Raw genomic sequence first — 12,466 nt, forward strand, 5'->3', positions numbered from 1 at the left:
TCAGTTTTATTAATTTCTCTTCTAATTCAATTTGGCATTGTTTCGGCCTAAGAACTCACCACGCATTGCGCCCGGACGACTTCTCCGTGGCAAGCACTGAATTGCAAGCTCGCACGTGGGGCTGTTGCATGCATTCAGAAACCGGCTCCTTCGATGCACTTGAACCTATCCGCTCAGTGGTGTAGACGCTGGCTCTGAGCCCGCAGGAAACGTAGACGAGCATACGCGGCACCCACCTGGGAAACTCGAGGCCGAGGCCGGGCGCCCCAGAGAGGGGCGTGCTTTCCCCGAAGGTGCAGAAAAGTTTTGCTCTGGCTCTTTCCACTGCTTGGGCAGTCCCCAGCGCCTGCGCGGGCCGGGCTTCCCCTCTGTACCCGCTGCTGCCCGGGACCCGCGGTCCCGGCTTCTCCGCCCCTCAGCCCCGCTTTCCTTCTCGGGCCCCGGGGGCTGGAGCCCGGAAGGGGCTGGAAGTTGGACGTGGTCCCCGCCCCTCGCCTTCCCCCACTCGCCGGGGGATAAGGACCGGGCGCTGCGGGGACGCGGGGCGGGAGTGTGGGGGCCGGGACCGCCGGGCGGAGGGGGCTCGCCCAGTGACTCCCCGCCCGGTGACCCCCGCCCGGTGGCCCCCACCTGGTGACCCCCGCCCGGTGCCTCGCGCCTGATGTCCCCCGCCCTGCGCCCAGTGTCCCCCGTCCAGTGACCCCCCACCTGGTGCCTCGCGACTGATGTCCCCTGCCCAGTGACCCCCGCCCGGTGCCCCGAGCCTGATGTCCCCCGCCCGGTGACCCCCACGCGGTGACCCCCGCCCGATGTCCCCCGCCCGGTGCCCCGCGCCCCGTCGCAGCCACCCGCCCGCCCAGTGCGCCCCGCACCCCCCGCCCGCCCAGTGCCCCCTGCGCTCCGCCCGGTGCCCCCCACCCGGCCCCCCGCGCCCCGGGCCCGCAGCAGGGCCGGGGAGGCCGCCGCCAGGCGCGGGGGGCGGCGGGCGGGCTCGAGGCCCGGCCCCAGCGCGGGCGGGCGGGCGGGCGCGCGGGACCGGAGGGCGGCGCAAACGGCCAGGCCCACGCGGCCCGGCCCCTCCGCCCGCCCCGCCCGCCCGCGCCGCCTCCCGCCCGCCCGCCCGCCGCCCGCCGCCTCCCGCCCGCCCCACCGCGCCGGCCGGGCCGCGCTCGCCGGCCTCCCGCGGGCCGCCATGGCCAGCCCGGCTCTCACCTCGTGAGGATGGCGGTGCGCGGGCGCTGCTCCCGGTAGACCCATGACTGTCCGCAACATCGCCTCCATCTGTAATATGGTGAGTGCGCGGGCGGCGGGCGGCGGGCGGCGCGGGGCAGGGCCGCGCTCTCGCCCAGGTCCGGCGGGGCAGGGCGGCGGGGCAGGCCGGGGGCGGCGGGGCAGGGCGGGCCCGAGCCCCCGGCCCGCGGGCTGCCGTGCTAGCGGCTGGCGGGGGAGGGGGCGACCGAACCCGGACGTCCCGGGGGGAGGGGGCTGGGGGGACAGGCCGGACGTGGGGGGCCCCCCAGCACCCCTTTCTTGCGGTCAATAAAGCCCGGCCGGACCCCCCGCGCGCCCCCATCCCGCGCCGAGCCGGGTCCTCCGACCGTATCTGGGGTCCACTTTGCAGCAGCAGCAGCAGCGATCGGTGTCTTGGAGAAATTTGAGATGTGATAAAGATATATATATATAAAAAAAAGTGCAACATTGTGGCTTAGAGAAGCGAACTTCAACCCGGTTTGGGAAAAGCACGGTGACTTTGATCCTGCATGCCTCAGTTTCCCCATCTGTGAGAGAGGGGCAGGGTTCTGTGGCCTTAACGTGTGCAGGCCCGAAGGGTGGGGCTGGCCGAGGGCCTGGAGGAGATCTCCCCGCCCACCCCCGGGCTATCCTGCCCGAGCCTCCGTGCGCCCAGGGAAGCCGGAGGCCCCGGACACAGAGCCACAGAGCGGGGGCCATGGCTGGGCTCTGATGGGGGCTGGGGTCCGCGACCTCGTGGTCACTTTAATTTGGGCTCCTCCCATTGCTTTCCTTTCCTTTTCAGTTTCTGCAGGGACAGCCTCCAGCCCGTGCGTCCCCAGGGTGTACCCAGGTGGCACCCGGCTTCTCAGAGCCTTGGGGAGCTCGGGTTGCCGTCCTGTGCAGGGCGGGAGGGTGTGCGCTCTGCCTCCGGGCTCCGCACCCCTCCCCCAGCCCCCGGCCCCCAGCCCCCTGCCCCCAGCCGGAAGGACCATGTGCTCTGTTAGTGCCAGTTTGTGAAAACCGGCCCCGTGAAGCTAGTAATCCAGGCCCCCAAAAGGCATCCAAGGAGGCTTGATGGAGAGGCCTCAGGGTAAGGTGAGCTGGCTGCCCTCCCCCCATTGCATGGCTTTTAAAATCCTCTGCCCCACATTCTGGTGCAAGATCAACACGAGGCAAAGGAGCACTAAGGAGCCATGTGTTAGCTCACGGGGGGACTTGAGACCCACTGGCCTGCAGCTGCCCTGCACAGGGGGGACAGTGACCGCCAAGGCCAGCAGGGCAGATGCTGGGGCTTCCTGGCGCGCTGACTGCACAGGTATTGGTGCAGGGCGAGTTAGGTACTGGGGGTGCTTCCCGGAGCCTTTCCTTGTCCTTGTTTTTCCTTTCCTTCTCCTCTATATGGAGACACAGGTTTCCTGGTTCTTTCTGCAGCCAGCCGGGCATTAATGTCGCTTGGCGAGGTGAAAAGGTGATACCTTTCTTCTCGGGTTCTCTTTGCAGCAGCCATGCCAGAGGGAAACTGTGACACCCGGGCAGCTGAAGCAACTCATGCCTGCAGGGGTGGCCTCAGGCCTGCAGGGTGGCGGGGCTGCGCAGCCCCAGCCCTCGGTGGGGCGGTGACAGCTCTCTGCACTGGACTGGGCTGGCGACTTGAGAGCCAGCATATGTCCCAAGAGGAAGCCAGTCTCCAATTTCTTTTTTTTTTCTTTTGCTCTTAGCACTTCTTGGGGCTCCTCGAAACACCTGTGCTGAAATGTCACAACCTGTTTCCAGTGAAACTCAGCCAGGGAGGAAAGGCGCGGGGAGGCCCTGAGCCAGTGCTGTCTTGGAGAATTGACACCTGGGGTGGAGATCCGAAAAGGTACCAAGTTTAGGGCCATCACCCAGGTGACGCGAGGAGCCAGTCGTTCCTAAGTAGGGAGTTTTCCGTTCCTATGGGACATTGTTGTCTTGAACAAGAGAGGGAGAATGCAGGCTCTAAAGTCAGATTTCCTGGGTTCAGGGGTGGGAACTTTGTGTGTGTCCCTACACAGGTCGCTCTCTGTCTTATTTCCTTGTCTATAACACGGAGATGCTCATGGTTCCCATGTCCTCTGACCGTTGTGATACAAGGGACTTACCGGGGTAGAGAGAGCTAGGACGTTGGCAGGCACTCACTGGGTGTGAGCTGCTGGTGTCAGCGTCATCTTTCATTATTATGTCACCTTCTTGGAGTTTAAGGGACAATGGAGACGATGCCTTCTCAGACCTGGTGGAAGCCACCCCCATGTTCATTTATGCAAAGCAAGCCAGCCGCCTGGCAGGACACAAAGGCTGGGCAGGCTTGACCCCGCCCCCTATAAAAGGCTGCTGAGGTCACCCCCGCCCCTTAGAGTGTCACTTCCCAGAGGAGCCGGCTTGGTGATGAGGGACCTGCTGTCTTTTTTCACCTGATCAGACATAAGTATTCACTGGACACCCCCGCTTTAGTGTCTTCACTCAGTGATGAATTGCTTCCAGGTAGGTCTTCTCTGGGTCCCTCCTCTCCTCTCTGGGGCTCTTACTGGTTCTTGCCACTCCTAACCCCATTTGGGCCCAGCTGGTTTTTGTAGCTGTAGGAAGAGCAAGCGGGCATTGAATTTTTTTTTTTTTTTAAAGCATATTTTAAAATAGGCTGATGTGTATCCAGAAAGGGTGTTAGAAGATACCATCCTTCTGGATAAGAGGGGCAAACCAAGACCTGGCATTGAAGAGTGGGTCTGTTTCCTCTGCCAGACAAGAAGGGACCCAGCAGGGCAGAAACAAAATTTGTAGCATATTTTTTTTTTTTTATGTGATCGAGAACTAAACGCTACCTCCTTTCCTTATAGTTTTTTTGTTTGTTTTTTTTGAGATTAGGGTCTCACTCTGTCGCTGGGGCTAGAGTACAGTGATGTCATGACAGCTCGCGGCAACCTCAAAATCCTGGGCTCAAGGGATCCTCCTGCCTCAGCCTCCCGAGTAGTTGGGACTTCAGGCATGCGACACCATGCCCGGCGGCTAATTTTTTGTTTTGTAGAGAGAGGAGGTCTCGCTGTTGCCCAGACTGGTCTTGAACTTACAACCTCAAGCCATCCTCCCGCCTTGGCCTCCCAAAGTGCTAGAATTACAGGCGTGAGCCACCGCACCCGGCCTCCCTATAGTTCTTGTGCCAGTTTTAGATACGGAGGACTTAAAAAATATCCTTCCACTTGTTCCCTACTCTGCTGAAGTTTTATTGTCCATTAGACATTTTTTTTTTTTTAAATTTCAAAATATTAAGGAGGTACATACGTTTTAGGTTACATGGATTGTTTTTGTAATGCTTGAGTCCTGGCTCTAGGTGTGCCTGTCACCCAAAGGAAATTTAATACTAGTTCCCATTTGTTGTACTTTCTTCTTCTGTGTGAATTCCTGCCCTAGTAGTTCTTGATCAACTTGCTCGGGGGCAAGTCGGCTTGGCCACATTTCAGTGTCTGGCTCAGAGATAGTGAAGCTTGTTTGGCTGGTATGTTGTAATTTTCAAAATGCACTAGCTGCTACAGAGCATGAGGAAATGTCCCCTGTTGATAATCCTCTGATATTTGTCCAGACCAGTGGATTTCACTTCCTATGTATTTTTATGGCCCCCTCCACATGGAAGTTTTTTTTTTTTTTTTAAGCTTTCTGTTTCAAGAATTTGAGGAATTTTCGAAAGAGGAAAGAAGCATTTGCTAGGAGAAACCACATGTGACTTGTACCTCTGCAAATTGGTCCAAATCATATGATCTTCGTTTCATTTGTTAATAGTGTTGTGAGATGTCACCTCTGAGAAAATACCGTGTAGCAAACAGATGACAAGTTTGTTTCGATAAATAGCCATCTATTGAGGACCTGCTATGTTAGTGTTGGCGTATATTCTAAGTCAGGAGTCCTCAAACTACGGCCCGTGGGCCATATGCGGGCCGCCTAGCACATTTATCTGGCCCTGCAAGTGTTTTGTGCCCACGCTGCCTGTCCTGCTTAGCAGGCGCCTTGTCCCGGGCCCACAGTGCGCGCTCTCCAACGGTCTGAGGGACAGTGACCTGGCCCCCTGTTTAAAAAGTTTGAGGACCCCTGTATGTAGATTCTTAATAAATGAATGAAGGGGGTCCCTCTCCCTAAGGAACTGAGCCGGTCCTTAGCTTGCGGGCATGACATTGGTAAAGATGAAACAATACCAGCACAGATAGAGGTTGAACAAAATGCAAGAAGCAGCAGTACAGTGGAAAGACTGATCAGCACAACAGGACACTTCTTTAACATATTTTGGTTTTTTGTTTTGTTTTGTTTTGTTTTTTGAGACCAAGTCTCACTTTGTTGCCCAGGCTAGAGTGAGTGCTGTGGCGTCAGCCTAGCTCACAGCAACCTCCAACTCCTGGGCTCAAGCGATCTTCCTGCCTCAGCCTCCCGAGTAGCTGGGACTACAGGCAAGCGCCACCATGCCCGGCTAATTTTTTGTATATATATTTTTAGTTGGCCAATTAATTTCTTTCTATTTTTGGTAGAGACCGGGGTCTCTCTCAGGCTGGTTTCGAACTCCTGACCTTGAGCCATCCTCCCACCTTGGCCTCCCAGAGTGCTAGGATTACAGGCGGGCGTGAGCCACCTCGCCTGGCCGTCTTTAACATATTTTCTTTGGAGAATTGGATACTCTTTCTACCTATGGCTTTTATTTTATAGGAGGACACGGTAGTCAGTGTGAATTAAAACTGAGATCTGTACCTTACGTGTCTGTCCGGTTAAGCAGGAGTCTGATGGCGTGTCTTTGAGCAAATTGTTATATTTCTGAAGACCTTAGTTTTTCTCATCTTGTAAAACTGATTTTTTTTTTTTGGAATGGGGCATGTAGAGCTTCTTAGTAGTAGTTGTCAGATAAAACCTTTATAAAATTTGACATCTCTTAATTAGTTAGCAACCGCTTCATTCCCTAACTACCTTGTTTAAAACGGTGTTGAGCTTACCAAATATTAGCATTTTAGCATATCTCTGCAACCGTCCCAGAATAATACTTGAAACCAAGTTTGAGTACTATGTTTGAGGTCTTTTAAATAAACGAAGTTACCTTGAAATGAAGGTAAACTTAGTAAATTTTGGAACAAGGGGATTTTTATGAAGATAGTTTTATCCTGATAATTTTACTTGAGGCAAGTATTTTGAGAATGGCTGAAAAAAAATAGTTTTAATTATTAAAAAATCTTTCGGTCTCATATAATTTGGAGGAAGAGATGTCTTGCCTTTTCCTTCTATTGCTGTTGTTTATGCTTTACCTTCTCAAAGATAATCAACAACTGTAAGTTTAGTTTAATGTATCAGCTAGGAGTAAAGTCCTTATTTATATAAGGGTCTGCTCGGATAGTAGTTGTTGGATTTTAGAGAGTTGTTGGATTTTAACCCACCTGCAGTCTGAGCTGAAGGTGGGTTAATGTTTAAAGAAAAAAATTCTGTTTTCTGGACCCACAGGTCTAATAATAGTCAGGAGTTTATGTTAGGTCAGGACCTGACAATTAGGGCTGCAGATTTTTCTCGGTTTTTCTTGGAATCCTAAGAGAAAACAAAGTCGAATTGCCAATATTTTGTTAGCATGAAAGATGGTAATACCTTTTTTGGATGTCAACTTTATGTGTTCATATTCACTCGTACCATAAAACCTACTTATTTATGTTACTAATGTGGAATTTTGGTACGTTTGAGTTGTCATTATAAGTCATTTTCCATTCTGATTCTCTTAGGAATTAGAAGACATTTCTCAAGTTCTGACACCTTTTTCTCCCAGCCTGCCTGGTCTTTCTAGTTGGAATCGGTTAAGGTTTTAGGATGGTATTAAATTCTGTGGTATCATCAAGAAGGTAACCCTTGGTGGTTTTCTCTCTAGCCTACCCATGAAGCCAGCCCAAAGCAAACTGACTGGAAGAATTGTAAAAGATGGTGTCTATCAGTCTAGTTAACTTTACTCGTCTAATTATTTTAATGCAACTTCTTCTAATAAACCTTCAGCTGTGGAAAAACCAAATGCTAGTCTACGGGTTTAGAAAACCTTGCTGGTTTTTTAAGAGGAAAGGCCACCCAAAAAACGAACCCTTGAGAACTTTCTTTCTTTCTTTCTTTTTTTTTTTGAAACAGAGTCTCATTCTGTTGTCCCAGCTAGAGTGCCATGGCGTCAGCCTCACTCACAGCAACCTCCAACTCCTGGGCTCATGCAATCCTCCTGCCTCAGCCTCCCAAGTAGCTGGGACTACAGGCATGCACCACCGTGCCCGGCTAATTTATATATATATATATATATATATTTAGTTGGGCAATTAATTTCTTTCTGTTTTTAGTAGAGAGGGGGGGTCTCGCTCTTGGCTCAGGCTGGTCTCGAACTCCTGACCTTGAGCGATCCTCCCGCCTTGGCCTCCGAGAGGGCTAGGATAACAGGCGTGAGCCACCACGCTCGGCTTCGAGAACTTTCTTGAGAAGAACTCTGTATCCACAACCAAGCTGGACTCCAAAGGCTTTTTGGAGTGTTTCTGTTCTGAGATTACGGCTTAGAATTTTGGGTGTGTCATAAAGTCCTCTACGGGGAATTTCTTGACCATTCTGAGAATGATTGTTTGCCATGAACAGTTTTAAGATCCTGGAGGAAAAAAACCTCATTGATTCCCAAAGCTCCACTTTGTCCTCTTGGGTCCAGCCTTCCTCCTGCTCATCAAATTCTGGTGCCACTTTCGGAACTGTCCCATGCTTTAAGGTAGCTCGGACTGAGGTTCCTTTTTCTGGGTGGTGGTTAATTTTGGGCAGACAGGAAAGAATAGAGTGAACGAACACACTCCTGTGCTCCCCACACAGCGAGGAAATCAAATTTTACAAATACGATTAAAACCTCCTATGAGCCCCTTCCCCAGCTCATTGCCGCCCACACCAACGAGATCACTATTCTGCATTTGGTGTCTATCATGAGTTTTTATACTGTAGACTTATGCATGCATAAACCAGATATATTAATAGTATTGTTGCTAGTTTTGTTTTATAAGAGACAGGGTCTCACTGTGTGGTCAGGCTGGCCTCGAACTCCTGGCCCCAAGTGATCTTCCCGCCCTAGGCTCCTGTAGCTGGGATTACAGGCACGGGCCACAGCCCTATTTTCCTTGTGTCTTAAACGTGCTCTGTAATACCGTACAACTTCTCGGTCTGCCTTTATTATTTAGATTACGATTTTGCAGTTTGTCTGCTAAGAGACACCTAATTCTGGTTTAACCGCCATATAATATTCCTTCTTATGACCATGCTACAATATATTCGTTTTATTGCTGTGCGCACGCAGGTTTACAGTTTTGTGTGTGTGCTGTTTTAGTGCAGTGAAGAGTTGTGAACTTGTCTCCCCGTGTACAGTCTATGTTTACAGTTTCTCAGAGGTGTAAACCTGGAAGGGACTTGCTGGGTCAGAGGAAATGGCAATTAATAAATTGCCAGGTCAGGCCGGGCGCTGTGGCTCACGCCTGTAATCCTAGCTCTTGGGAGGCCGAAGCGGGCGGATTGCTCAAGGTCAGGAGTTCAAAACCAGCCTGAGCAAGAGCGAGACCCCGTCTCTACTATAAATAGAAAGAAATTAATTGGCCAACTGATATATATATATAAAAATGAGCCGGGCGTGGTGGCGCATGCCTGTAGTCCCAGCTACTCGGGAGGCTGAGGCAGAAGGATCACTCAAGCCCAAGAGTTTGAGGTTGCTGTGAGCCAGGCTGACGCCAGGGCACTCACTCTAGCCTGGACAACAAAGCGAGACTCTGTCTCAAAAAAAAAAATAAATAAATAAATTGCCAGGTGGCTCTCCTAAGAGGTTGTCGCGATTTGCATTCCAGCCACCAGTGGTTGGGGAGTTCCAGTGGCTCCGCGCGCTTTCAGCCACTCGATGTTGTCAAGGCTTGACATTTTGCCAGTCTGACCGGTGTGAAATTGTATCTTTCTGGTTTAAAATTTGCACTGTTTCCCCAAATTTCCCTGTTTCCCGGTGAGGTCGAAATACCTTTCCACGTGTTACTGTGCTGGCTTGTTAGCTTGAGCTCCGGAGCAAGTTTTCTAGGGCTCGAAAGTCAGGATTATAAGATCGGTTTTGTCTGAAAACAGAGAAAGGGGTTGCTGAAAAGGAAAATCAGGGAAACCAGAGGAAAAGTCGGGAAATGTAGGGACGGGTTGGAGGAGGCAGGTCAGAGGAATGATGACAAAGAGATCACTGTGGAGAGGCGAAAACTTGCACTCAAAAGATTATTATAGGCCGGGCGCGGTGGCTCACGCCTGTAATCCTAGCTCTCTGGGAGGCCGAGGCGGGAGGATCACTCGAGGTCAGGAGTTCGAAACCAGCCTGAGCAAGAGCAAGACCCCATCTCTACTATAAATAGAAAGAAATTAATTGGCCAAATTACAATATATAGAAAAAATTAGCCGGGCATGGTGGCGCATGCCTGTAGTCCCAGCTACTCGGGAGGCTGAGGCAGGAGGATGGCTTGAGCCCAGGAATCTGAGGTTGCTCTGAGCTAGGCTGACGCCATGGCACTCTAGCCCGGGCAACAGAGTGAGACTCTGTCTCAAAAAAACAAATCCGTTGCTTTTTGTCTTTAGGTTAGATACACAGCACAGGAAATCAGGTTTTATTAGGATCTGCTTGAATGTGTTGGTGGAATTCCTGTCTTAAGTATTGGAAAACATTTCCTACATTTTAAGAGTACATTTCCTACATCTTCAGAGTATGACAAATCCCACCTTATTGAACCCAGAAATGGATGGTTTAAAAGTACAGTCAACAACAGTTTTAAAAAATATGCTTTAGTGGTTCTTCAGTGTACCAAAGAATGGTACCCCCATGCACATTCTCTTATAAAAAATTCAGACTTGGGTTCTGTGCCCTCAGATTGTCATTAAGTAGCTCTAAGGTAGGGCCTTGGAATCTGCATTTTAGATTAGCATTCCCTCCTGCTTCCTACTCCACATTCTGTTACACGTGAGCTGAGGTCTACACTTGGAGAACCATTGCTTTTCTTGGGTAATAACCTCAGCCTCTTTTTTTTTGTTTGTTTTTGCTTGGGACAAGGTCTCACTCTTTTGCCTGGGCTAGAGTGAGTGCCGTGGCGTCAGCCTAGCTCACAGCAACCTCCAACTCCTGGGCTCAAGCAATCCTCCTGCCTCAGCCTCCCGAGTAGCTGGGACTACAGGCATGTGCCACCATGCCCAGCTATTTTTTTCTATGTATTTTTAGTTGGCCAATTAATTTCTTTCTATTTTTAGTAGAGACGGGGTCTCGCTCTTGCTCAGGCTGGTCTCAAACTACTGACCTTGAGCGATCCTCCTGCCTCGGCCTCCCAGAGTGCTAGGATTACAGGCGTGAGCCACCGAGCCTAGCCTGAAAAATTTTTTAAGTCAGTGTAAAAGTATTTCAGGTAGTAACTTAACTTCAGGATCTATACATTGTTACCATTCTATAGATATATTTCTTGAGATTAAGTAGCCAGGTTTTTATTAATATTAGTTTATGCTCCTAGATCAGAGATTTCCAGCCCTAGCTATATATCATATTACCCGTGAAGCTTTTAGAAGAAATTTAAAGAAAGAATTAAATCACAAAACATTAACACCCAAAAAAGTATGGGAAAAAAAGAATGTATTATAATGTATCTGATATATATTTACCCACCCTTCAGGTTAGTAGATATTCAAATTTAGCCATATTTAGTTAAGTTTTTTTTTTTTTTTACATAATACCTTAAAAAAATACCTACTAACTACCTCTATCTCTTCTGCTCCCAGAACAAACCATTTTTGTGAAATTGGTATGGTGTTTGCCAAGCACGTCTTATATTTCATATTTATGAATCCATAGGCAGTAGATCAAGGTTTGTGTGTGGGTAAAACCATGTAGCCTTTTGCAACTATCCTTCTTCACTCAACACTTATATTTGAGACTGTGCCCACACACAGAGGTCTGGTTTGTTCGTGCCACTGCTCTGTAACCAGGGTTTAGGAATTCATTTCCTTATCTGCAGACAGTTTGACACTCTCCAAAATATTCTCTCTGGAAACAGTGCTGCAGTGAACGTCCTTGTTTGTGTCTTCTTTGCACACACACATATTCATTTCTTTCTTTCTTTTTTTTTTTAATGTTTCTTTTTTTTTTTTAAGCTTTATAGGTCTTGTAACATTTTCATTTCTTTACGATGTAATCTTGGAAGTGGAAGTGTTACTGGTCTTAGGGGACATGCCCATCTGAGCTTTACTAGGTGTGTCAAATTGCTCTCCAAAGTGCTTGCACCAGTTGGAGCTTTTTTTCTTTTTTTTTTGAGACAGAGTCTCACTCTGTTGCCCAGGCTAGAGTGAGTGCCATGGTGTCAGCCTAGCTCACAGCAACCTCCAACTCCTGGGCTCTTTTGCTAATGGGAAATATAATATATATATATATATATATATATATATATATATATATATATATATATATATTAGTTGGCCAATTAATTTCTTTCTATTTATAGTGGAGACGGGGGTCTCCCTCTTGCTCAGGCTGGTTTCGAACTCCTGACCTTGAGTGATCCTCCCGCCTCAGCCTCCCAGAGTGCTGGGATTACAGGCGTGAGCCACCGCGCCTGGCCAGCTGACCCCTCAAACTTGTGAAACAGGGGGCCAGGTCACTGTCCCCCAGACCGTTGCAGGGCCGTTAGAGAGTGCGGGCACATTCCACGCATGCGCACTGCGGGCCCGGGACGGGTCGGCTGCTAAGCAGGACAGGCAGCGGCGGCAAAAACACCAGTCGGGCCGGATAAATGTCCTCGCCGGGCTGCATGTGACCCTCGGGTGGCAGTTTGAGGACCCCTGCTTTACAACAAACAAATGCAGACAATGAAACACCTTCCTTGTACCTTGTTTGTGGAGCCTCAAAGGAGATCCACCAAAGCACTTGGTGAGCTATGACGCCCTTGTTTTTCATGATTATTCTCTTTTAGTGAATTATTATTTTCCTTCTGTTAAGCCTAACGCCGTTGGTGTCGCAGGGTCCAATGAAATGCTGCTTTGATCAGCGTCTACATTTAGTGGGGCATTTGGGGAAGGAGTGGCACCGGGAAAGGAGGCTGGCAAAAGCAGAGGCCAGGTTCCCTGCAGGGTTGTGGTGGTAGGTGCCCTGGATGGGAGGGGCCCCTTCTTGCTGTCTCCCTGGAATCAGCACCCCCATAATCACCCCGGCACTGCAGCC

The 12,466-nt window shown here is 50.2% G+C and overlaps 1 protein-coding gene across 3 annotated transcripts in view; it reads left to right on the forward strand.

Annotated features, from left to right (window-relative positions):
- Window positions 1–1,128: 1,128 nt before the first annotated feature.
- USP46 (ubiquitin specific peptidase 46) overlaps window positions 1,129–12,466 on the forward strand; it is a 55,824-nt gene continuing 44,486 nt past the window's right edge. For 2 of the 3 annotated variants that reach the window (XM_075997947.1, XM_075997945.1), the window contains exon 1: window positions 1,129–1,291. In XM_075997947.1, coding sequence (XP_075854062.1) covers window positions 1,256–1,291 — 36 coding nt within the window. In that variant the 5' untranslated portion in view covers window positions 1,129–1,255. Of the gene's footprint in view, window positions 1,292–2,750; window positions 3,733–12,466 lie in introns of those variants that run through there. The other variant, XM_075997946.1, reaches the window with a different exon arrangement.

This window comes from Microcebus murinus, chromosome 26 (genome assembly GCF_040939455.1).
Source record: "Microcebus murinus isolate Inina chromosome 26, M.murinus_Inina_mat1.0, whole genome shotgun sequence".
Classification (NCBI taxonomy): domain Eukaryota; kingdom Metazoa; phylum Chordata; class Mammalia; order Primates; family Cheirogaleidae; genus Microcebus; species Microcebus murinus.